This window comes from Gopherus flavomarginatus, chromosome 2, assembly GCF_025201925.1.
Source record: "Gopherus flavomarginatus isolate rGopFla2 chromosome 2, rGopFla2.mat.asm, whole genome shotgun sequence".
NCBI classification, from domain to species: Eukaryota; Metazoa; Chordata; order Testudines; family Testudinidae; genus Gopherus; species Gopherus flavomarginatus.
In genome coordinates, this window is record NC_066618.1 from 81,178,105 (window position 1) to 81,205,074 (window position 26,970).

Consider the following 26,970-nt stretch of genomic DNA (forward strand, 5'->3'; position numbering starts at 1 on the left):
AGAGACCTCAGGAGGTCATCTAGTCCAACCCCTTGCTCAGAGCAGGACCAACACCAACTAAATCATCCCAGCCAAGGCTTTGTCAAGCCGGGCCTTAAAAACCAATAAGGAAGGAGATTCCACCATCTCCCTAGGTAACCTATTCCAGTGCTTCACCAACCTCCTAGTGAAATAATGATTCCTAATATCAAACCTAGACTTCCCCGACTGCAACTTGAGATCACTGCTTCTTGTTCTGTCATCTGCCACCACTGAGAACAGCCTAGCTCCATCCTCTTTGGAACCGCCCTCTTCAGGTAGTTGAAGGCTGCTATAAAATCCCCCCTCACTCTTCTCTTCCACAGACTAAATAATCCCAGTTCCCTCAGCCTCTCCTCGTAAATCGTGTGCCCTAGCCCCCTAATCATTTTTGTTGCCCTCCGATGGAGTCTCTCTCTCCAGTTTGTCCACATCCCTTCTATAGTGGGGGGACCAAAACTCCAGCAGCCCCAAGAGGTGTGTTTGGTTAAGTAGAGGTGACTCCATGGTCTCTCCTCTTCTGCACGTCAGACTCTGTCAGGGTGGATGCTGGCTATACTTTATTAAAGATGTATCAAGAGCCACAGCCCTGCACCTTCCTCCATGCCCTGCATTGCCATAACAACCTCTTCACAGCAGTCAGGCATCTTTCCCCCATCCATCACCCTGAGCAGTGCTGTCTCTTGACCATTTCTAAAAGGGCTGGAACTAGTCTTATTCTGACAGCAGCTTTTTCAGCTACACTCCTGAAATCACTGGGGAGCTCACAACACCCCTGTGCAGTAGGTAAATGGTGAATACTATGGAAATCCCTTCACTCACGACAGCAGAAGTCTGAGGCTGTAAGCACAACACTGATACCTTACTACATGATCAAGCCAAAGGAGGAACTTGGCTGTTAGAAGAAAGATCTTGTTCCTATAAATAAATACAAGCAAAGTGAATGAAACAGAGAACAAGTCTAAGTAAATTTCTTTTTGTTGAATAGTTTCTCTGTCCTGTTTTTTTCCCATGTGAAAGTCCTTTTTATGTAATACAGTGGTTGAATGACAATTATTGTAAACTGTAAATCTGCTTATCCCTGTGAACTGAGTTGTCTCAATGTGCATATAATAATCTAATTAATCTTTAATTAATACAGCAATACCATGTGACACAGATGAATTATCTTCCATTTTCTGATTGCCCTTGAATATTGCCTTGAATCTGCAGCACTACTGATGAGATAAAGGTGAATAAGGTTGAGTGTCTGTACATTGATTTGTAGGTTCTGGAACTGTCAGCAGAGTGGCTCCAGTAGTGCCCCAGGGATCGAGAGCAATCAACAACACAATGGCTGAGACCAAGCTGAAACGCATGAGGGAGTAAGTAGCATATATATATGAAAGCAATACTTAGACCAAGTTGAAATGCATGAGGGAGTAAGTAGCATATATATATATGAAAGCAATACTTAGACCACGTTGACAGTTTTGAATGACAACAGGACAAAGCAAAAAACCCGACAGATAAGAAAAGAGAGACTGTGAAATGGATCTCAGAATGTTCATTACAACGGAACGCTCGTCTGCACCAGTTTTGAGGGAAGGATTAACCATTGCTTCTGAACAGTTCCCCTGTAGTTGACACAATCACTGTCAGACTTTCCAGAACTGTACTTTGTATTCATTGCTTTCTGTGTTGTTTTGAACTTCCCGTTTTTTATCATCTCAACACAAACCCCATAAATCAGTGGCAGATGTTCATGTTCATGTCGTGTTCCTTCCCTCACCTGCCCTTTGGCCTTTATTCCATCATTCCTGCAAAAGATTTTTTCCTATGATCTTGTACCAGTTAAATAAGAATATTATTGCTGTAAACTGGGATTTTCAAAGAAGACTAAGGAAGATAGGCATCAAACTCCCATTGAAACTCCATTAGGCTCCTTTGAAAATGGCTCCTTTGAAAATCTCAGCTGTAATAAATAATTATTTCACTTCCTTAATAGAACAGATATCTGTAACTTCCCTTCTAATTATGTATATTAATTAATACAGCTCAGGCCTATTACAGTAATTACAGAGTATTATTATAGTAACCATGTCAGATTTATTGTACTTCTATCTAGATACTGACCTATTAGTAATGATGCTCTATCAGAACTGAAGTACAGTGTTACAACATTTCAGCTGATCTTAAATTGTGAGTTCTTCCAGACAAGGACAGTGTTTTCCTGTGTGTAGCAGCAAAGAGTCCTGTGGCACCTTATAGACTAACAGATGTATTGGAGCATGAGCTTTCGTGGGTGAATACCCACTTCGTCGGATGCATGTCCATGTGTGAGGACAGCACATTTCCGCTGTTACCAGAATACAAATAATAAATACAAATTATTAGCGATAGTAGTTTTTTAACTGAAATCTCTAGAGAAAAAGAACCCAACATTATAACATTGGTGCACTACTTAAAACACTGTGCTACACTAAAACGCACAGTAGAGATGGGCCCAAGAGAAGTAGGTACCAAATATCTCTTTTACTGATGGTCACTCTGAACCAGCTGAGGCCATCCAGTTTTACAGCAGTCCTAAATGTACCATCGCCCTAGGATTTCACTTCCTGGATTGGCCATAGTACTGAGGTCACTCAGCGTTGGCCAATCTGATTCTTGTCAGTACCACTTTCATGGAGAGCACTTTTGAGAGTGACACGTGCATCATGTGCCCAGTGGTTCAGAGGCGAGTTTGGTTAGACAAAATACCCAATAACCTCGCAGACTTCGCCCTACAGGCAAATGGAATTACAGGATAAACCTGTGCTATTAAAGATATCTTTAGATGTCTGTAGATGTCTTTCATTTCCAGCTGAAAAAAATAGAGCTCTGCCAAATTACTCCGTGCAGGATACTGGACAAAACGTACAGCTTGTAGACCATATTTTCATTATCTGTGCCCTTGAAGATGTTGCTGATTGCTGGGTTAAGCTTTTGGACCATGGTCTTGCTAAGCTATTTAAAAATAAAGTTGCATTTTCCAACAAACAGTATTTGTCAGTTTTCACAGGCTGCTGAGACAGATCATGTGTAATGTAAACTATTTCTGGGCACCCAGAAACTTGTAGGATGGGCTTCTTGTGTAAGTTAAAAATTGGGAAAGAAATGTTAAGAGAGTGCTATGCTATACTAGCTTGAAAACAACATGGCCACGCCCAGAAATATTTTAATAAACACACAAATTTTGGTGAAAACCCTGGTTTAACATATTGAGAATGATGGGTTTTTTACACTGTGGCCCCTTTACACTGCCAGAGAAGCATAAATGGGCCTTTTTGTAAATTAAAATCAGAACCTATTTGTATAAGTCCAAGTAACCACTTCATTATGTAAGCATGCACGCACAGGATTTGTCTGTGGTTACAGCATTCTAGGGCCCTTTGCCCATTGTATGCTGTGCACCATGCCACTGTCCGAACATGCACAGGTGAGACAGTGTGTTAATTGCAAGAAAATGGAGATGGAAGTGCAGATGGAAGGAAAAGGCTGATAAGCAGCACACATACCAACACACACACAGGGATTATAGCAACCTCTGTGTGTGAACAATGCATGCTTACAATATCATGGGTGGGGACATACAAAACAGGTTGGGTGAATAGGTGTATGTGTCTAGCCAGAAGGGGACCATCAAGTATCAGCTGTTCTGTGCTACTCTAAAAAAACCTAGCATATAAAGCACTGCAAATCTGTGCAAGACAGTGCTGCTTAGAGCAAGATTCATATAATTCAGAGTTGTGTTCAGGACTGGCGCTAGGGGTTTGAGCGCCCTAGGTGGACCGCAATTTCGCCGCCCTACGCGTTGGTCCCACGGCTCCGCTGGAGCTGCCGCAGTGGTGCCTGCGGAGGGTCCGGTGCTCCGTGGCTCCGGTGGAGCTGCCGCAGTGATGCCTGCCGCCCCCTCCTGCAAAACGGCACCCATCAATTATTCTGGCACCCTAGGTGATTGCCTAGGCTGCCTAAATGGTAGCGCCGGCCCTGGTTGTGTTGTTCAGTTTCACTCAGGGAATTGCAGCTTTCAAACCTTACTGTAGGGCCTTCCAGTTGACAGGCTCCAATAAAAGAGAGAGATTGTATATTTTGTTATCATAGTAATTCAGTCGACCAAGAGTCCTCTTTGGGACATAGAAAGTAAGATCAATAAGATGGAATGGCAGTGTGGTGGACTCCTTGTAACCGGTACATTTTTATGGAACCAGAAGCTTGCCAATTAATGATTCTTCCCATTATCTGATGCTTGTAGGAATAACTTTGTGCTGAGAGATACGCTTTTATTTTATGAATTGCTTTAAAGGTAAGCCTTGTACACGACAAACACTACAAATTACTTTAATGAAAGAAACTCATTTAGTCATTAGGGTGAAACAGCAAAAAAGCATGTGGTAGCAAATGTTAATTGACCTCTGTAAATAATGTGAATGGGCTTGCAGACAACATCAGGCAGGACAGTCAATCAAGTAGATGTCATGTATTCATTGTTTGGCGTCATTACAAAGTATTGCAGTGACTCCGTTCCCTGGCAGTGCATAGACATGCTGTTTATCAGGGTACTAATGTAAGCAGATTTGGCTAGATCCATGCACAGGGATTTTTGTAGTGTATTCATATTAGAGGATGTCAGGAGATGGTGCTAAAAGAACATCTCAGTCCTTACAGGAATGTAGAATGAAGTCACTGAGCTTTTTGAATATAACTCAGATACCCAACCACAGTTTGCCATATTTAGGGAAACTAATTTTCCTCCTCTGAGTGATTGTTTACATGGATTCAACTCATGGTGCGCATGCATCCCAGACACTTAAGATCGGGATCTTTTGATCAGCAGCATCTGTTGAGGCCATACCTGCACCCTCAATGGTCCTGCATCACCCCTCGAAAGGACTCAAAGGACAGAGTGGAGCTAACTGTCCCTTAGTTCTGTCTTACCGTCATGGCAATATGATAGAACTGAGAGAGCCGTGTCACTGTCTCTTGCACTTGTGCTTATTAAAATGAATATGTTGGTATATAATCACCCTAGTAGTGGCATTCGTAGTTAGTTAGATAGTAGTTTTATAGGTTTTAGTTTAAGTGAACTTTTTTCCTAATGTTTGTTTACCTGGTAGTAGGTGGGCAGCTTCATGGTTCAGTGAAGATCTCCTGGGTCTCAGTGTTGTTCATCATGTGAGGCAGCTGTACCCCTCCACGATAGACACTCAAAATGTTTGTTTGGTCTCAGTGAGGAGCATATAGCTGAGAAAGATTCTGTTTGTCATTCATTCTCCAAATAAACTTTATTAGTGAGGGATTCTTTTTCTTTTTTCTTTTTCCTTTCTTTTGGACAAATCAATGAGATCTGCTTCAGATCCATGCTAACAAACCCCTTCTGGCTCTGAGTAGTCCTCCACTGAAAGTGCCCCAGCAGGCACTGGCTCTGGGCTAACCTCCAGGGCTCCTGCTTCCTCACTGAAGCATTCTTCAGATGCTCCTCCTATCAAATCTTGTCTTAACTTCACTACCAGGGTAAGTCAACCTAAGTTACGCTACTCAAGCTACGTGAATAACGTAGTGTGACAAGGTCAGGCCAGATGGCTACAGAAGAGTGTTAGAAGGCAGATATATTGGTCCCAGATTAAGTAGATCCCTTTTCCCTGGGTAAGGTAACAGGGGTAGTTCCAGAACAAGCAGGAACTTGCTGGAACCAATTAGGCAAGCAGGCTAATTAGGACAACTGGAACCAATTAAGAAACTGCTAGAATCAGTGAGGATAGGCTGGCTAATCAGGGCTCCTGAGTTTAAAAAGGATCTCACTTCAGTTTGTGGCGTGCATGCGAGGAGCTGGGAGCAAGAGGCACTAGGAGCTAAGAGTGAGAAGGCAGAGTGCTCGGAGACTGAGGAGTACAAGCATTATCAGACACCAGGAGAAAGGTTCTGTGGGGAGGATAAAGAAGGTGTTGGGAGGAGGCCATGGGGAAGTAGCCCAGGGAGTTGTAGCAGTCGTGCAGCTGTTCCAAGAGGCACTCTAGACAGCTGCAGTTCACAGGGCCCTGGGCTGGAACCTGGAGTAGAGGGCGGGCCTGGGTTCCCCACCAAACCTCCCAACTCCTGATCAAACACAGGAGGAGTTGACCTGGACTGTGGGTTCCACCAGAGTGGAAGGTCTCTGGGCTTTTCCCTGACCCACATGGTGAATCCCTGAGGTGAGAAAATCCACCAATAAGTGCAGGACCCACCAAGGTAGAGGAGGAACTTTGTCACAGTAGCCGGAGTTGATGTAGCTTATGTTGACTTACCTTGATGTCTTCACTGTGCTGCATTGATGGGAAAGCCTCTCTGGTCAACTTACCTTACTCTTCTCAGAGAGGTGGAGTACTGGGGTTGACCAGAGAGTGCTCTGCTGTCAATTTAACGGATCTTCACTAGACCTGCTAAACCAACATCCACTGCATTGACTGCAGCAGAGTTGATCTCCTCCGTAGTGAAGATAAGCCCTTCCTCTGCAGACAAAAGTAGTAGGACGCAGCACTGTTCCTCTAAGGAGAACAGGCAGAGCTGTCCCTAGGTACGGCAAATTGGGGTGACCTTCATGAGCAAGAGGGCGGGGAGGTTAGGCAGGGAGCGGGCAGGTGAGGAGGAGCCCCTTACCATTCTCCTCCTCCCCCCATGCCTGCCGGCGGGCTTTGTCAATCAGCGCCTCCTCCTCCCTCCCCGTGCCTACTGCCAATCATCTGTTTTGCCCCAACTGGAGGTGCTGGGGAGAGGAGCGAGGGCGCAGCACACTCGAGGGAGGGAATGGAACTGGGCGGGAAACTGGCAGTGGGATACCAATTCTTTTGATATTGATCGAATTGGCACCTTTTCCCATTTGTTACTCTTGATACCAACATCTTTGGCACAGAGGTTTACAGCACTGGGTGGTTTGGCTGTTTCAGCTGCTGGAGTCCCCTTTATTGTTTTCCACAGTGAAGATATCTTCAGTCGGGGTGGAGGTGAAGGGGGAGCAATCAACAAAACGTTTTGTCCTGAGATGTTCCACAGTAGTTCATCTGGTGTCGAGATGTGCAAGGGAATTCCTCCCAACAGCTGAATTTGCAACTCGAAGCAGGAGGAAAGGAACAAAAAGTCCTAAGAAGGAGGAACTGTATCTCTTATGCTGGTTGGACTCTGAGGGAGGAAGGATTACTAAGCATAAGCAAAAGATCCCCAGTGCTTGCCAGGGTTAGCCCTAAAGGACACATAGAACTTGCTTATTATAGAACAGAGGTCGGAAAACTATGGCCCGGGTGCCACATCCGGCCCTTCAGACATTTTAATCCGGTCCTCGAGCTCCAGCCGGGGAGTGGGTTCCAGGGCTTGCCTCTCTCTGGCACTCCGGCCAGGGAGTGAGGCCTGGGGCTTTCCCCACTCCATGCATGCCATGGACAGGAACCGCAGCCAATGGGAGCTGCAGAGTGGTGCCTGCAGACAGGGTAGCATGCAGAGCCACCTGGCCACACCTCCATGTAAGATCTGGAGGGGGGATATGCTGCTGTTTCTGGGAGCTGCTTGAGGTAAGCGCCACCTGGAGCATGCAACCCTGCTCCCTCCCACGCCCCTGCCCCACCCCTGAACCCCCTCCCACCCTCCGAATCCCTCAGTCCCAGCCTGGAGCATCCTCCTGCACCCCCAACTCCTTACCCCCCCTGCACCCCAACCCTCTGCCTCAGTCCGGAGTCCCCTCCTGTACCATGAACTCCTCATTTCTGGTCCCAACCCAGAGCCTGCACCCCCAGCCAGAGCCCGCACCCCCTCCTGCACTCCAAGCCCCAATTTCATTAACCTTGTAAATGGCTCTCTTATTTCCTTTTCCTAGTTAATAAATCTTTTGTTAGTTTATTATTCGATTGGCTTCAAGTGTTGTCCTTGGTGCGAGATCTAAAATGAAATTGACCTGTGATAAGTGACTGGTCCTTTGGGATTGGGAATAACCTGAATATTATTGTGATTTTTGGTGTAAGGGACCATCTGTCACATAGGCAAGCTTACCTGGGTGGCAACACAGACTGGAGTACCCAAGAGGGCCGTCTGTGACTCCATGTTAAGGCTGTTATAGTGCTTGAGGAGTTTACACTTGATACTTGGTTGTTGAAATCTAAGTATAGAACACACAACCAATTTGGATTTTGTGCCCTGATTCTTAACAGTCTGCCCTGAGGTTGGTACCCATGCTCTTGAACTACTACAGGACAGCTTGACAATCAGCCATACCAAAGACCCTCCAAACTGCCTAGAGAGAAACAGAAGTTTCATTGGAGAAGGCCTTCTTCTTCTTCTACTGTGACTTCAATGGGGCAGACACCAGCTTCAAAACAGTTTGGTGGTTGTGTTGAGAGTTGTTGGGAACCTCATTAGGAGATCAGTCAATTTATTTTGGGAGAGCTTGGAAAAGCATTACCACTGACCAGTGGGTCTTCAAGAACACTGAAACAGGCTATTCAATTCAGTTTCAAGCAATTCCTACTCACCACCTACATTTACCATCCTTCTTCAGAGACTGTTGCAACAAAAAATGGAATCCCTCCTCACTCTTCAAGCAATAGAAGAAGCATTTTTATTTGACTAGAACTAAATCCTTTAGGATCTCACTAAAGTTATTTCTTGTTTTTGCTGAAAGAATGAAGGGACAAGCTACGTCATCCCAAAGACTGTCCAAATGGTACCCATGTAGTTAGACTAGAATCCTCTGCCCAGGCGAGAGCCCACTCTGTCAGAGCACAAGTAGCTTCTGCAGCATTGTTCCCATTGCTGAAATTTGTGAAGCAGCCCCCTGAGGTTCAGTACATACATTTACTAAATTCTTTTCTTTGATCCTGGCATCTAGATCTGGTACCTGTTCTGGCAGACCAGTTCTTCAATCTCTGTTTAGTAGATGCTGAGTGCCAGCTTCTTATATGAGGGCACCTCTTGTGAGTTGCCAAGAGTGAAATACACATGGACAGTCACGCAAAGAAGAAGGACTAGTTACTTACTATTGTTCTCTAAGATGTGTTCTCTCTGTGTGTTCCACAACCTGCCCTCCTTCCTCACTATTACTGAGCTTGATAGCACCTGCTTTCTCTGTTGGCAAAGGATCTGAGGGCTAGATGGCCCTGTTCTGCCCTCTGCTGGGTGGCTGTAAGGGCACTCAGGGCACAGGCATGGCCCCACTGGACACCACTGGCCAAAAGAGTCTGATCTGGAGTGCCTGAGGTGCATGTGCACCAAGAGTGGAACCCATGTGGACAACACATCTCGAAGAGCCATAGTTACCATAAAGTGCGTAACTGTTCTTTGCTTTGTTTTGAAAAAGATAGGTGATGTGTTCTGCCATGTATCTGAAAAGTTTCTAGGGATATTCTTAAGTGCTTCCCAAGATGTGGTGCGATTATATAACCAAGGGAGAGTTAAGAGGGTTTTTCAAGACCAGGATAAGAAGTGACTGGATCACTTTCTATATGAACATCCACAGAGAGAAGATTTGTTTTGATAGGAAAGGTCTCTTTTATGTAGCAGACAAAATAGCTAGAAGCTGAAGCTAGACAAATTCAGTCTGGAAATGAGACACATACTTTTAATAGTGGTGGTAACTAACCATTGGAACAACTTACGTAGGGATGTGGTGGAGTCTCTGTCACAGTGTCTTTGCATCAAGACTGGGTAGCTATCAAGAAGATATGCTGTAGGTCAACTGGAATTTATGGGCTTGATGCAGGAGTTTACCAGGTGGGGTTCTAAAGCCTGCATAATACAAGTCAGACTGGATGATCAAAATGGTCTTTTTAGCCTTAAAAATCTATGAATCTATTAACATCCCATCTTTCTAAGCAGACGGTAAAGTCTTTAAATCCTAATCCTGTACCTGACTAATCTGGAGCATTAAGGCCAAAAGCTACTATGGTGCTGGTGCCTAATGGGGGACAAAGTAGTGGAGATCCCATGCAGAAGATCTATGAACCCCATGTGCCACAGAGAAGATCTCTATACAAGGGTTCATGTCTCATTGTGAAAGGGAGCAATGTAGGTGGACAAGGAACAAGCCAGCCATTGGCAGCAAAAGCCTTTTTTGGGAGTCAGGTGAAGCTGGTCACATTCACTATTCCAACTCTTAGAGGGTTGCAGCATTTGCAGCCCATCTGTGCCAAAGAACAAGGATTTTGTTCCCCTGCAGGCTTCCTAGTATTATGTGCAGGACTCTCCTTCTTGGGCTTTGGGTCTTATTGAATATGGCTGGTTTTAAAATAACAGAATCTATAAAAAATAGAATGCATATCTTTTTCTTTTGATCCTGAAAATATCAAAAGGCATAAAAACATTAAAAGGGAGAGAGGACTATAAATGCAGAGTGTTTCATGCTCCTTTACAAAGGTATCCGTGAACACATACAATGACTCAGTTGAATATATGTGCAGGTGAGAATTCAATAAAATGGATATGAGTAAAAAGAAAGGGCTTTTATGCCCCAAATTTTAAGAAAATTAAAATCCTAGAGCACAGCAGTAAATGCCTCTTATTCAGTTCCCAAAGTCTTGTACACAGCAGCATACCATGATCAGGCAAAAGACTTCATCATCACCTGCTGAGTGTAAGTAAAATTGTCTTTCAGGCGCTGCAGAGAAAGGCATTTGGTGATATTTTCGTTCTAGTCTTGTGATTGCTCATAGCACTGTTGGTTTAGATTCATGAGTAGTAAGTATATGTGCTGTTTGCGTTTGTGATGTTGGCATTGAATGTGTTATTTCTCTTAAAAATTCAGAAAGAAAGGTCAAGTGACATAAATGAATGAGCACCATATAGTCTTTAAGATTAGCATCTCAGATTATGCCTAAACTAAGGAACAGGTTTTCTAAATCATTTGTGCATGTTTCCAAAGGATTGGGGTAAGGAGTCTAGTAGGTTTGACTTTTTTTTTTAAAAAACAGCTGTTGGGTGGATTTTCAAAAGTGCTTGTCATTGGCCTAATGTTGCTGTCATTGGTATTTTATCATTGACATTAATGGGAACAGGATTAAGCCAATGCTCCCAGTAGAAAAGTGTCCATGTTCAAAAAAACACCACTATGTTTGGTGCTTGATATTTGAAAGGATAATAATGGCTGGAGAGGAAATACACCCTGTCACTGCCTGACCCATAACTGATTTTTGCATCTGAATAGAGGACATTATTCTGCAGTGCTAGTAGTCCAGGAACTTTCATGGATACTAAATTCTCTCTCAAATGTACATTTAGCACTTCTGTATTTTAGTTCAGCACTTTACCTATATTTTAGAGTAGTAATTTCTGCATTATGACAAAAGGAGCTTTTAAAATGTAGTTGCCTTTTTTTTTTTTTTTGCTTCCAGTGATCTAATCTTACGAGTTATTTACATAGACATCCTCTCAGTTGCACACGAACAGAGGGCTTGTCTTCATGAACAATTAGGTCATGACAAGCTGGGGTGGGAATTTCTCTTGCACTAGCTCTCACTGTCCATGTGGATCCTTTTGATGTATATTTACAGTTTGTTAATGCACTATGATCTAGTCCCATTTCAAAGAGGACCAGATCAGAGTGCATTAATGAACTATTAAAGTGCAGCCACTTGATCCATGTGGACAAGTGGACAAGCTCAAAGTCTCTCTTGCACATAGTTTAAAGACACACTTCTTTTTCTGTTAATTATGTAGGCTCTTAGTCAACAAACCAGGGAAACATAAGCCTAACTTTAAACACATTACCGTCAGTGGGACTGCTCGGGTACTTAAAGTTAAGCACATACTTAACTTTGTGTCTTAGAAATTTTAATTTTGCTGGTTGCTTTATAAAAAGATAGGGCAAGATTGTAGGTTGGACTGCATGCCTGATCAGGAGCATAAGAGGGAGAAAGAACTCCCCTTACACAGGTTACCCAGACCCAGGGTTCTGGCATGTGGGAGTGAGTTGGTTCTGCAGGTCTGGTACTCCATCCTATCTCAGAGCAGGTGGGTGGAGAAGGACAGGGAGTGGAGCCTTGGCTCTATCCCCCCACTATTGTGTCAGCTGCAGAGCTGAGCTGGTAAAGAAGAAATTCTGTCGGTCAGGTGACTCACAAATGGTTACCATCTTCTGAAACAGCTGGCTGTGTTATTGTAAACACTAATTGAGAGCATTGCAGCCTGAAAGGGTACAGTAAAACAGGACTCTGGCTTGGCTGGATTCACTGCAGGTAGCCACGGAGTGCGACAGCGTTCACTGGTGCCAAAGGCCCCATCTCAGTCTTGGGGTATCTCTACACTGTGACAACACCCCTCACCCCCTATGGCACTGAATCCCAGTGCCCAGGGCAGCTGACTCCGGTTTGCAAGGCTCTGGCTGAGGAGTTAAAAATTGTAGTGTAGACATTCAGCCTCTGGTTGGAGCTCGGGCTCTGAGACTTTGTGACGGGGAGGGTCTCAGAGTGTAGGCTCCAGCCTGAGCATCGACACTGCAATTTTATAACCCTACAGCCTGAGCAGCCAAAGCCACTGGTCTTTTATCACAGTGTAGATGTACCCTTGGAAGCCACGGGCCTGCCCTGGTGGAGCTACGTGGTCCTTAGGGCACAGCACACTAAGGGGTCACTCCCAAGAGACTGGTTACAAGCTGAGTCACAGATCAGACCCGGTGACAAGCCCCTATACAAGAAACATATCAAAATGCTTAATTCCAGTTTTCTCTAGAAGGAAATGCATTACCAGTGACTGCCCCATTTCTGCTGAATATGTGCAGAGTCACACGCAGAGCAACGGAAACAGAAACAGGTATAATTTTATCTTCCTGCTCAACAGGAAAAACAGTCTGTATTTTGAGTTTGAAATTATGTCATCTTTAAAAATGTGAAGACTATTCCTTCTGTGCACCCAAATAATGCAGAGGGATGCCTTTCATTTAGCTTGTTGTTCAGCTTTATGGCACCTCTCATTGGTATAAATAGGAACCCATAAATAGTACCAGACATTTAGTTTGTGATTTTTTTATTTATTTAGCAGGAAGCATTGGCAAATACTGAAAAAAAACTGAATGAGTTTAATAAGGGATGGAACTGATCTGCAGTTTTAATTATTATACTGTGTTCAAAGTAATGAAACAGGGTAGATTGAGGTGTTCTCATGTAAATGCACTTAATGATCTACCCGTTTCTGTCCACAAGCAGGACAAGTTTCTGTCTTTTTTGGTTATGTGAATATGATGTTCCCGGATGGTTCCAGATGGATGATTCTGGACAATGAAATCTCACACCTTTGTACCAAATACAAATCTGCTCCAGAGCCCAGTGCACTCAATGGAAGTACTCCCATTCACTTCAGTGGAGTTTTGATTGGGCACGTAGTACATACTGCATTCCTGAACTGCTCCCCCAGTATATATCACTCAGCTCTATAGCCTAAAAGTGAATCGGTCGTCCTTTTGCTAGTCCTTAGTACAAAGGTTACCAGCGCAATGGGTACTAATTACCTCCCTCGATTGCTCTCTCAGGCGAGGTGCCAAAGAATAAAGCCCCAGTTCAGCAAAGCATTTAAGCATGTGCATAGCTTGATGCACAGGAGTGGTCCCCTTGTCCTGAGTCAGACGATTCGTGCTTAAAGCTATGGATAGGCGTAAGTCCTTTGCTGAACCAGCCACTAAATGTGCACAGCGATCGAACTTGCACTCTCACTTGTAGGGACCATTCTTGCAGGTCATCCTTTTACCTGGAGACTGCCCTTAGGGCAAGGCAGGGAAGCTTACACTGCTCCTCCTTTCTGAGCTATACCTGTGGATAAAGTGAGAATGTCACTTTATAGAGCAATCACTTCCACAATTTTCGCCAGCACTAAATTCATGATGAGTAAATTTAAAATAAGTGAAGGTGGCAATCAGACTAGGCAGAGGAGCACAAGATCTAGAGATTCTACTAACCACAGTGCAAAAAACCACTATTAAGCTTTAGTACATTAAATTAAATGAGTCCAGGGACCCTTAACAAGAAATACATTCTAACCTCTAAAAGAAATCAATAAGCTTTAATATATATATGTGTGTGTGTGTGTATATATATAAAAAGAAACCTTGTTCAGATCCTTTAAATTTCTTAACTGAGCTAAGCATTGTAGACCCATAGTATATTTCACTGTCTCTTGCTGCCTTGAATTCTTTATTGTGACATGTATTGTTTATAGAGGAAGGTGAGCTTGAACCTGCTTTAAATACCCAAGATCATTTGTATTCAGTTTGATAATTAATTACATTCCACTAATGTACATAGCACAAATTAGTACAAGTATGTAGTAGGCTCGTTTTAAAGAAACGTCAAGTAGCCCATAGCATTCACAACATTAAGGAAATTATGTGGCTGTTAAATCTTATTTTGCACAAAAAACATGGATTTTTTTCCTTGTTTTTTCTCATGCTGTGCATGCACAATAACACACAGATTGAGCTATTAAGATTTCAGGCTTGAAAAAGCTTAATAAGAGAGTTGATTTTGTCAATATTTTGCAAATGTGAGAATGTTTTCGCACATCATTAATGATAGTCTATTTCAATACGGTACCACTTAATATATCATCGCAATGTTTAGTAAACCCAACATTCTGACCCTGCCAGATTTACAGATGTTCAAGAAAATAATTTAGCTAGCTAAAATGTAAATATTGTTCATTTGTTTACCAGAGCCTATGTAGGACTACAAATGCATTCCTATTTGCTCCATCATTTTTGTCTTTCATAGATATGTTCACTAAGTTGTCTAATACTACAGTGTTTTCTGAAAGGAAAAGCAATGTTTCTTTTTTTCATACATTCAACACAATATATTTTAATTGTCATATTGTGCTATATTTGTTGCACGTAATGAAGACTATGTAAGCTATTAAGGTGTAAATCTGGCCCTCTCCTGACAAACACAAGATATGGAAGGCCGTGAATACAGCAGGACTGGTATAGTTCCACCTTGCATGGTGGGGGCTGGAGGGTGGGGTCCTGTGCAGGATGTCTGAACTCCTTCATGAAGGATATTTGAGGAAGGAACTAGCATATGTGGAACTATACCAGTCGTGTAGTATTTCACACCAGCTAAAAGGACTATTGCAGTCCTGAGCATGCAGTAACATCTGAGGAGTGATTCCACTGCTGCTTTGCAACTTGAGGGGAACTTATTGCCTTTTCACTCTCTTCATAGACCTCCCCAGTGTTCAGCCCATTTTCTTGGCTTGTCACTTGGATGCGAGATTTGGGAGCAAGTCCTCGGCATGTAAATTGTCCATTGACAAACGATAACATTGAATGGACATGAACAAGGTGTATGTTAAAAGCAGAGGGTATTCATTAGAAGTGAGGTAATTAATAAACATGTCTGCTGATTGTTACCAGAAGGAGAGGCTTGACACTAAAAAGGGGGTAGGGGGTGTAGCTCAGTGGTTTGAGAATTGGCCTGCTAAACTCAGGGTTGTGAGCTCAATCCTTGAGGGGGCCATTTGGGGCATAAATCTGCCTGGGGATTGGTCCTGCTTTGAGCAGGGGGTTGAACTAGACCTTCTGAGGTCCCTTCCAACCCTGACATTCTATGATTCTAAGAGAAGCTTTACTAATATGAATATTGCAAGCACTGTTTCAGGCTTTTTTATTACTATATTGGTTTCTGTGTGTACAATGTTGAAGATGCAAATATGGAATAGTGAGGCATTCCTCAATTCAAGGGCAATTACTTTGAAGACAGACATAGTTCAGGGGGGATTTTAAATTTGCAACATACTACCTGACACTAATTAAAATAAATACTGGATTTTGCTATTTATATTCAATAAATAAAAATCTCTGTTAAGTTGTTAATGAAAAAAATTTTAGGTAGTGAGGCTATGTTCAAGTTCTAGGAAAAATTTCAGCTGGTAACATAGATTTGGTTAATATAATTCTTTCATTTGTATGCCATTTCTCCATTTTTTCCTATGGCTGTATTGTTTTACAGGGTCTAGTGAGAAGTTTCCTTAGCATATTGCTGTCCCGCCTGCAATATTCTTTCTATTACTGATGACAAAGCCAAGTCCAACTTTTTGTTAGCTGTCTCCATTAATCATTCTTTTGACATGACTTCAAGTGTTTACAGCTTTGACAGAGTTGGCTCATTTGTGACTAGAAAATAGGTCTTTGTACATCCAGTATTAACTTATAGTGCATGATACCAAAAGATGATGTTTCCATTGTTCAAAGAATTGTCTAGATTTATGGCACTGTCTTGTTAATTAATTAAATGGATAAGTCTGTTTGTCCTTTCCTTTTTCTGATATTCAAATTCTAGTTTTTTATGCTTATATGTGAATTTAATTTAAAAAGAAATGTTACTTTTTGTTTTTGGTAAAGGATATAGACAGAAATTTAACCTGCTTCTGAGCATATAATATGTCAGCTTTCAAACTAGCTTTTTATGTATAAGTCCCTGGGACACAGAGAGACCCACAGAAATCAAGTCACCATTTAAAATAATCAGCTTTTACCCTCAGTGACCAACAGTGGTATATGCAATACTGCAGTTGCAAAGAATCCTGTGGCACCTTATAGACTAACAGATGTTTTGGAGCATGAGCTTTCGTGGGTGAATACCCACTTCCTCAGATGCATGTAGTTGAAATTTCCAGGGGCAGGTATATATATGCTAGCAAGCAAGCTAGAGATAATGAGGTCAATTCAATCAGGGAGGATGAGGCCCTGTTCTAGCAGTTGAGGTGTGAAAACCAAGAGAGGAGAAACTGGTTCTGTAGTTGGCAAGCCATTCACAGTCTTTGTTCAATCCTGAGCTGATGGTGTCAAATTTGCAGATGAACTGAAGCTCAGCAGTTTCTCTTTGAAGTCTGGTCCTGAAGTTTTTTTGCTGCAGGATGGCCACCTTAAGGTCTGCTATAGTGTGGCCAGGGAGGTTGAAGTGCTCTCCTACAGGTTTTTGTATATTGCCATTCCTAATGTCTGATTTGTGTCCATTTATCCTTTTCCGTAGAGACTGTCCAGTTTGGCCGATGTACATAGCAGAAGGGCATTGCTGGCATATGATGGCGTATATTACATTGGTGGATGTGCAGGTGAATGAACCAGTGATGGTGTGGCTGATCTGGTTAGGTCCTGTGATGGTGTCGCTGGTGTAGATATGTGGGCAGAGTTGGCATCGAGGTTTGTTGCATGGATTGGTTCCTGAGCTAGAGTTATTATGGTGCGGTGTGCAGTTACTGGACTCCACGGGCCATCACATACAGCCCCCAGCTAAAACCCCTCCAACGCATCATCAAGGATCTACAACCCATCCTGGACAATGATCCCACACTTTCACAGGCCTTGGGTGGCAGGCCAGTCCTTGCCCACAGACAACCTGCCAACCTGAAACATATTCTTTTGCACAAATACTGCAGTTATTACCCTACTCTAAGTAAATCTTGTGTGATGATTGTGGGTAATTGTTGACTTTTAATGGTAACCATTGCACTTTAGGGTTCAAGAAGCAGTAATTATGTGGTGTATGGAAGGAAGCTACTATTCAGAGATATCTGCATCTGTTCTAGTATAACAAATATAACAGACATTAATGGGCAAAGTAAATTGGATCAAGAATCTGTCTAATGTGTTAATAATTTTTGCTTCATCTAGCTCAGAGATAGATGCTGTTGGACCGATAACTTCTAGGAAATCTTTGTACACTGTGACTTTGCTAAATGCCAGAATATGTACTAAATTCATTTTACCCAGGCTTTAGCATGTCAGCAGTTTGCAATTAGCAGTGTTCTCAGCAGTTTGCAAACAGTTTGCAATCTGGGGACTGTCATCTGATCTTTTCTTTTAGGCTCTGGACTATGTCAGGTGTTACTAAGGACCTGGATACTAGCAATTATCAGAGGGGTAGCCGTGTTAGTCTGGATCTGTAAAAGCAGCAAAGAATCCTGTGGCACCTTATAGACTAACAGACGTTTTGGAGCATGAGCTTTCGTGGGTGAATACCCACTTCTTCAGATGCATGTGGTGGAAATATCCAAGGGTAGGTATATATATGCTAGCAAGCAAGCTAGGGAGGATGAGGCCCTGTTCTAGCAGTTGAGGTGTGAAAACCAAGAGACGAGAAACTGGTTCTGTAGTTGGCAAGCCATTCACAGTCTTTGTTCAGTCCTGACCTGATGGTGTCAAATTTGCAGATGAACTGAAGCTCAGCAGTTTCTCTTTGAAGTCTGGTCCTGAAGTTTTTTTGCTGCAGGATGGCCACCTTAAGGTCTGCTATAGTGTGGCCAGGGAGGTTGAAGTGCTCTCCTACAGGTTTTGTATATTGCCATTCCTAATGTCTGATTTGTGTCCATTTATCCAACTACACACTCAGCCCAGAAGAAAAGTCTGTCCTATCTCGGGGACTCTCTTTCTGCTCTGCCACCCCCACCAACATGATACAGTTCTGTGGCGATCTGGAAGCCTACTTTCACCGTCTCCGACTCAAAGAATACTTCCAGGACAACACTGAACAGTGCACTGATACACAGGTGCCCTCCCACCAACAGCACAAGAAGAAGAACTCCACATGGACTCCTCCTGAGGGTCGAAATGACAGTCTGGACCTATACATTGAATGCTTCCGCCGGCGTGCACAGGTAGAAATCGTGGAACAACAACATCGCTTGCCTCACAACCTAAGTCGTGCAGAACGCAATGCCATCCACAGCCTCAGAAACCACCCTGACATTATCATCAAAGAGGCTGATAAAGGAGGTGCCGTTGTCATCATGAACAGGTCTGACTACCAAAAGGAGGCCGCCAGACAACTCTCCAATACCAAATTCTACAGGCCACTTCCCTCAGATCCCACTGAGGAATACACTAAGAAACTACAGCATCTACTCAGGACACTCCCTACACTAACACCAGAAGAAATCAACATACCCCTAGAGCCCCGACAAGGGTTATTCTATCTACTACCCAAGATCCACAAACCCGGAAATCCTGGACGGCCCATCATCTCGGGCATTGGCACTCTCACTGAAGGACTGTCTGGATATATGGACTCTTTACTCAGACCCTATGCCACCAGCACTCCCAGCTATCTCCGTGACACCACTGATTTCCTGAGGAAACTACAATGCATTGGTCACCTCCCAGAAAACACCATCCTAGCCACCATGGATGTAGAGGCTCTCTACAAAAACATCCCACACACAGATGGAATACAAGCTGTCAGGAACACTATCCCTGATGATGCCACAGCACAACTAGCTGCTGAGCTCTGTGCCTTTATACTTACACACAACTGTTTCAAATTTGATGACAATATATATCTCCAGATCAGTGGCACGGCTATGGGCACCCGCATGGCCCCACAATATGCCAATATCTTTATGGCCGACCTGGAACAACGCTTCCTCAGCTCTCGTCCACTCACGCCCCTTCTCTACCTACGCTACATTGATGACATCTTCATCATCTGGACCCATGGGAAGGAGACTCTGGAAAAATTCCACCATGATTTCAACAGCTTCCACCCCACCATCAACCTCAGCCTGGACCAATCTACACGGGAGGTCCACTTTCTTGACACCACGGTGCAAATAAGTGATGGTCACATTAACACCACCCTATATCGAAAACCTACCGACCGCTATGCCTACCTTCATGCCTCCAGCTTCCATCCCAGACACATCACACGATCCATTGTCTACAGCCAAGCACTGAGGTACAACCGCATCTGCTCTAGCCCCTCAGACAGAGACCAACACCTACAAAATCTCCACCAAGCATTCTCAAAACTACAATACCCACACAAGGAAATAAGGAAACAGATCAACAGAGCCAGACGTGTACCCAGAAGCCTCCTACTGCAAGACAAACCCAAGAAAGAAACCAACAGGACTCCACTGGCCATCACATACAGCCCCCACCTAAAACCCCTCCAACGCATCATCAAGGATCTACAACCCATCCTGGACAATGATCCCACACTTTCACAGGCCTTGGGTGGCAGGCCAGTCCTTGCCCACAGACAACCTGCCAACCTGAAACATATTCTCACCAGTAACTGCACACCGCACCATAATAACTCTAGCTCAGGAACCAATCAATGCAACAAACCTCGATGCCAACTCTGCCCATATCTACACCAGCGACACCATCACAGGACCTAACCAGATCAGCCACACCATCACTGGTTCATTCACCTGCACATCCACCAATGTAATATACGCCATCATATGCCACCAATGCCCCTCTGCTATGTACATCGACCAAACTGGCCAGTCTCTACGGAAAAGGATAAATGGACACAAATCAGACATTAGGAATGGCAATATACAAAAACCTGTAGGAGAGCACTTCAACCTCCCTGGCCACACTATAGCAGACCTTAAGGTGGCCATCCTGCAGCAAAAAAACTTCAGGACCAGACTTCAAAGAGAAACTGCTGAGCTTCAGTTCATCTGCAAATTTGACACCATCAGGTCAGGACTGAACAAAGACTGTGAATGGCTTGCCAACTACAGAACCAGTTTCTCGTCTCTTGGTTTTCACACCTCAACTGCTAGAACAGGGCCTCATCCTCCCTAGCTTGCTTGCTAGCATATATATACCTACCCTTGGATATTTCCACCACATGCATCTGAAGAAGTGGGTATTCACCCATGAAAGCTCATGCTCCAAAACGTCTGTTAGTCTATAAGGTGCCACAGGATTCTTTGATACTAGCAATTGTTTCAACTAAATCTAGAAAATAGATAAATACTGACTGATTGAATTGGCCCCATGAGTGAAATTCCTAGGTCCATTAGATTATATATAATCTTTTTTTCCTGCTTAACAAATGGGCAGTCCCTTAAAATGACCTATCTGAAGAAAAAGACGGTTACTCACCTTTGTAACTGTTGTTCTTCGAGATGTGTTGCTCATATCCATTCCAGTTAGGTGTACATGCGCTGCGTACATCTTCATCGGAAGACTTTTACCCTAGCAACACTCGGTGGGTCGGCTGGGCGCCCCCTGGAGTGGCGCCGCTATGGCACCGGATATATACCCCAGCTGACCCAGCCACCTCTCAGTTCCTTCTTGCCAGCTACTCCGACAGTGGGGAAGGAGGGTGGGTTTGGAATGGATGTGAGCAACACCTCTCGAAGAACAACAGTTACAAAGGTGAGTAACCGTCTTTTCTTCTTCGAGTGATTGCTCATATCCATTCCAGTTAGGTGATTCCCAAGCCTTACCTAGGCGGTGGGGTCGGAGTGAGATGTGGCAGAGTGCAGAACCGCTGAGCTAAAGGCTGCATCATCTCTAGACTGTTGGACCAGAGCATAGTGCGAAGCAAAGGTGTGGACCGAGGACCAGGTAGCTGCATGACATATTTCCTGGACTGGTACATGGGCCAGGAAGGCGGCTGATGAAGCCTGAGCTCTGGTAGAATGTGCAGTGAGATGGCACGAGGGAACATGAGCCAAGTCATAGCATGTGCGGATGCACGCTGTCACCCAAGAGGAGATCCTCTGGGAGGAGACAGGTAGGCCTTTCATCCAGTCAGCCACTGCAACGAAGAGTTGGGGGGATTTACGGAAGGGCTTCGTTCAATCGATATAAAAAGGGAGCGCTCTATGGACATCTAAGGAGTGTAACTGCTGTTCCCATCGGGATGAATGAGGCTTCGGGAAGAAGACCAGAAGGAAGATGTCCTGATTGGTATGGAAGACCGACACCACTTTAGGGAGGAACGCTGGATGTGGTCGCAACTGTACCTTGTCCTTGTGAAAGACAGTATACAGTGGGTCCACCGTAAGCGCTCGTAGCTCGGAGACTCATCTGGCCGATGTAATGGCTACTAGGAAAACTGTCTTCCAGGACAGGTATAGCAGCGAGCAAGTTGCCAACGGCTCGAATGGTGAAAGCATAAGCCTGCTTAGGACTAGGTTGAGGTCCCAGGTAGGGGCAGAGTGGCGTACTGGGGGTAGAGTCGCTCCAGGCCCTTGAGAAATCTAGTAACTATAGGGTGAGAAAACATGGAGTGGCCACTCTCTCCAGGATGGAATGTGGAGATGGCTGCCAAATGCACCCTCAAAGAAGATACCGCCAGGCCCTGCTGCTTAAGGGACCAGAGGTAGTCCAAGATAGTGGGGATCGAGACCTCAGAGGGAGTAGCATTCTGCGTTTCACACCGGCAGGAGAAACGTTTCCACTTGGCCAGATATGTTGACCGAGTGGAAGGCTTTCTGCTACTCAGGAGTATATGTTGTACCGGAGCGGAGCAGTGTAACTCTGACTTGTTTAGCCATGCAGTAGCCACGCCATGAGGTGAAGGGCCTGCAGGTCCGAGTGGCGGAGATTGCCATTTTCCTGCGTTATGAGGTCTGGGTGGAGTGACAAGGTAACTGGGCTGGCTATGGACAGGTTGAGCAGTGTGGTGTACCAGTGCTGTCTGGACCACGCTGGCGCAATCATGATTAGGTGCGCTCTGTCCCTGCAAAGTTTTATCAGGACCTTGTGAACCAGCGGGAACGGTGGGAAGGCATAGAGCAGTCGGTGCTTCCACGACGTGAGGAATGCGTCCGAGATCGATCCCGGTGAAAGACCCTGGAAGAAGCAGAACGTTTGGCATTTCCTGTTCATGCGAGAGGCGAATAGGTCTATGTGGGGAAAGCCCCATTTCTGGAAGACTGAATGAATAACGTCTGGTCTTATCGACCATTCGTGACACAAGAAGGATCTGCTCAGCTGATCCGCCAGAGTGTTCCGAACCTCTGGGAGAAAGGCCGCTACCGCGATCGAGTGGGCTATGCACAAGTCCCAGAGTCAGATGGTCTCCTAACAGAGGGGGGAAGATCGAGTCCCTCCCTGTTTGTTTACATAATACATGGCCGTTGTGTCTCAGTGTTCACAGACAACACAACGGCCGTGTAGATGCTGCTGGAATGTCTGGCACGCCAGGCGGACCACTCTCAGCTCTTGGACATTTATGTGAAGAGCCAGTTCCTGCGATGACCAGAGGCCCTGAGTACGAAGGTGTCCGAGGTGAGCTCCCTATCCGAGAGATGACGCGTCTGTCGTCAGGGACAGTGAGGTTTGGGGCAGATGGAACGGTAACCCTGCACATACCAGGGAGAGGGTTAGCCACCCGTCAAGGGAGCGTAGGGTGCTTGGGGGAATGGTGACTATTGTGTCTGTTGGGTCCCTGCCCAACGGTATACCGAATTGAGCCACGTTTGGAGAGGTCGAAGGCGAAGCCTGGCATATTTGGTCACATATGTGCAGGCAGCCATGTGACCTAGGAGATCGAGACAGGTGCGAGCCGTGGTCGTCGGGAAGTTCTGCAGATCTCGGATGATTGTTGCCATTGCCTGGAACCGCGGCTGAGGTAGGTAGGCCTTGGCTAGATTGGAGTCCAGGGTAGCTCCTATGAAGTCTAGCCTTTGTGTGGGGACCAGTGTGGATTTCTCCGTATTGAGCATCAGGCCTAAGCACGTGAATAGGTCCCTGACAGTGCCTACATGTTGCGTGACTTGTGTCTCGGGGGTCCCTCTGATGAGCCAGTCGTCCAGATACGGAAATACGTGTATCCGACGTCGGCGGAGGTGTGCGGCGACTACGGCCATACACTTTGTAAACACCCTTGGGGCTGTGGAGAGGCCAAAGGGAAGGACCGTAAACTGGAAATGCTGATGTTTGGCTACAAAGCGAAGATACCTCCTGTGCGAAGGAAAAATGGCGATGTGAAAGTACGCGTCCTTCATATCGAGGGCAGCATACCAGTCTTCAGGATCCAAGGACGAGATAATGGTCCCCAGGGAGACCATGCGGAACTGCAACGTTATCATGAACTTGTTGAGGCCTCACAGGTCTAGGATAGGCCTGAGGCCTCCTTTCGACTTGGGGATCAGAAGGTAACGGGAGTAAAACCCTTTGCCCTTTTCATCTTTTGGTACCTCGTCTATCGCTCCTATGACGAGGAGCGTCTGCACCTCTTGTAGGAGGAATTGCTCGTGAGAGGGGTCCCTGAAGAGTGACTGGGTTGGAGGGTGGGAAGGTGGGCTTGAAACAAATTGGAGGTGGTATCCTTGTTTCACCATGCGTAGGACCCAGAGGTCTGAGGTCAATTGGGACCACGCCGGGAGGAAGTAGGAGAGGTGGTTGGAGAAGGGAGGAAAAGGATCCTGTCCTGAAACTGGTACTCCGTCCTCGGGCATACCTTCAAAAGGCAGACTTTGGTCCCACTGGTGGTTTCGAGGGACCGTGGTTTTGGCCCCCTTGGGGTCCTGACTGGCATCTACGCTCACCCCGCCCGCACCATCCGCTAAAGTCTTGCCTGTGTCTGGGCACAAAGTACGGGCGGTGAGTCTGGGGACGGAAAGGTCTGCGTTGGGTCACAGGTGTATGCATGCCCAAAGAACGCATGATGACTGTATTGTCTTTCAAGCTTTGTAGCCTGGGGTCAGTCTTTTCCGAGAACAGACCCTTACCATCAAAGGGTAAGTCCTGGATGGTATTTTGTAACTCCGGCGGGAGGTTGGAAACCTGTAGCCATGAGATGCGTCTCATGGTGATACCAGAGGCCAGAGTTCTGGCTGCCAAGTTGGTCGCATCTAGTGAAGCCTGGAGGGAGGTTCTGGCCACCTTTCTCCCTTCCTCCAAGAAAGCAGTGAATTCCTGGCGGGAGTCTGGGGGGAGTAGTTCTGTGAATCTACCCACCTTTGCCCAGGTGTTGTAGTTATATCAGCTCAGTAGAGCCTGCTGATTTGCCGCCTGGAGCTGTAGGGCAGCTGCTGAATACACCTTGCGGCTGAGTAGGTCCATTTGCCTAGCCTCCTTTGACTTTGGGGCTGGTGCCTGTTGGCCATGGCGCTCCCTCTCGTTGACTGCAAGCAGGGAGGAGGGTGGACGTACAGATACTCGTACCCCCGAGAGGGTACCATGTATTTACGCTCGATCCCCTTTGCCGTAGGGAGGATGGAGGCTGGGGTCTGCCATAAGGTGTCGGCATTGGCTTGGATGGTACTGATGAAGGGCTAAGCCACCCTAGTGGGGGTATCTGCCGACAGGATGCTCACTACAGGGTCCTCGACCTCCGGTACCACCTCCACCTGGAGGTTCATGTTGAGCGCTATCCTCCTGAGGAGTTCCTGATGGGCTCTTAGGTCTATTGGAGGCGGCCCCGAGGAGGAAGTCCCTGCCACTGCCTCATCTGGAGACAAAGAAGAGGAAATGCTGAGGATGAGCGGGTCCTTTATGGCCTCTTGCTCTTGTGCCGGTTCCTGCTCCAGTGGTACCGGGGAAACTGGTGGGTGGACTAGTGCTTCTTCCGTCCCATGTGGAGAAGGACGGCTAACTGTGGCCTCTGGTGCTCAGTGCTCTGATGAAGCAGAGCGGGCCAAAACTAACAGAGCACCTTGGGCCTGGTGGTACGCTCAAGGTGTCCAAAAGGACCACTGGTGGGGTCCTGGGTCCTGAGACTTCTTGGAAAACTCCAGTGGGCACATCCGAATCGCAGTCTTGGGCATAGTAGCTGTCCACGTGGGACAACACCGAAGTGTGTCTGGATGGCCATGGAGGAGCGGAGAAGCCTTGGGCAGATGTTCCAATGGACTTCACTCCAATACGTATCGGGGACCAGTGCCGGGAAGCATATTGGTACCAGGAGTGAAATCGGGACCTGCGACCAGATCGGTGCCGGGAGGTTGACCGAGATCTTGAATCCCGGCATCGTGAATAGCTTCAGGAGGCACAGTGCCTGGAGCGGTGCCGAGATCTGGAGCGGTGCCGTGAGTAGTGAGCCGGTGAACGGGATATCGACCAGTGCCGCGAGTCTGACCGGTACCATGTAGCGGAACGATGCTGGGACTGCGAGCAGCGTCAAGAGCGGGAGCGCCACCTGGACCTGGAGTGTCTGCGGGACTGCGATCGTGAGCGGTGCCAGTCCGCTGTGCCAACAGATGGTGGTCTAATCAAGGTCGGTTTGCCTATGGATTGAATTACCCACACCGGCGGTGCCGGGGGTAGAGGCAGTGCCGAGTCTGTCAAGGCGATCAGATCCCTCGCCGCTGAGAATGTCTCCTACGTGGACGGTATGGTGAGCTCTACAGCAGCACGCGCCGGGGAGCTAACAGGCGCCGGACTCGACGGCCCTTGTGGGACCGGAATCGACGGTGCCGATATATTCGGTGCCGCGGCGGGTGTCGGCACAGGGCGATCCAACTTAGGCGCACTCTCTGGCTGCGGTGCGGGCAGTGCCAAAGCAGCAGGAGTCTTGGCCTTCCTCAACCTCGGGGAGAGGGAGCGGCATGGACCCGACTTCGGTGCCGGTGACGTCCAGTGCCGAGAGGCTTTGGCTGTACCGGTGTAGTCTGGTGCCGAGGAGGCGCTTCTGCTCACCGACTGACCAGAGTTCAGTGCTGAGGGTGGAGGGGTGGGAGCCGCCTCCATGAGGAGCTGTTTAAGTCTGATGTCCCACTCCTTTTTTGTTCATGGCTTGAAAGCTTTGCAAATGGGGCACTTAGCTGTCAAGTGTGATTCCCCGAGGCACTTCAAACAGGAGTCGTGTGGATCTCCTGTCAGCATCGGCTTGTGACAGGCCGAGCATGGTTTGAAACCCGGTGAGCCGGGCATGGGCCCCGGCACCGGCTACGGGGAAGGGGCTAATCCCCGAACCCCTCTAACTATTACTAAACTAACTATGCTATTAAAGAAGTTACGTAAGTATAACTATATATATATATATATATATATATATAAAAAAGGATTATAACTATATACACAATAACTAACGAGAAACTACGAGTAGCTAGGGAAGTAGAGGTCAGCTAAGCCGCGCTCCACTGTTCCAACGACCGACAAGGGCGGTAAGAAGGAACTGAGAGGTGGCTGGGTCGGCTGGGGTATATATCCGGTGCCATAGCGGCACCACTCCAGGGAGCGCCCAGCTTACCCACTGAGTGTTGCTAGGGTAAAAGTCTTCCAACGAACGTGCACGC

General features: G+C 46.1%; 1 protein-coding gene across 6 annotated transcripts in view; it reads left to right on the forward strand.

The window, feature by feature from the left end:
* Positions 1-26,970, forward strand: part of NEK11 (NIMA related kinase 11) — a 172,227-nt gene that overhangs the window by 130,091 nt on the left and 15,166 nt on the right. For all 6 annotated transcript variants that reach the window (XM_050938416.1, XM_050938417.1, XM_050938421.1 and 3 more), the window contains one exon: positions 1,286-1,382. In XM_050938416.1, coding sequence (XP_050794373.1) covers positions 1,286-1,382 — 97 coding nt within the window. The remainder of the gene's footprint in view (positions 1-1,285; positions 1,383-26,970) is intronic.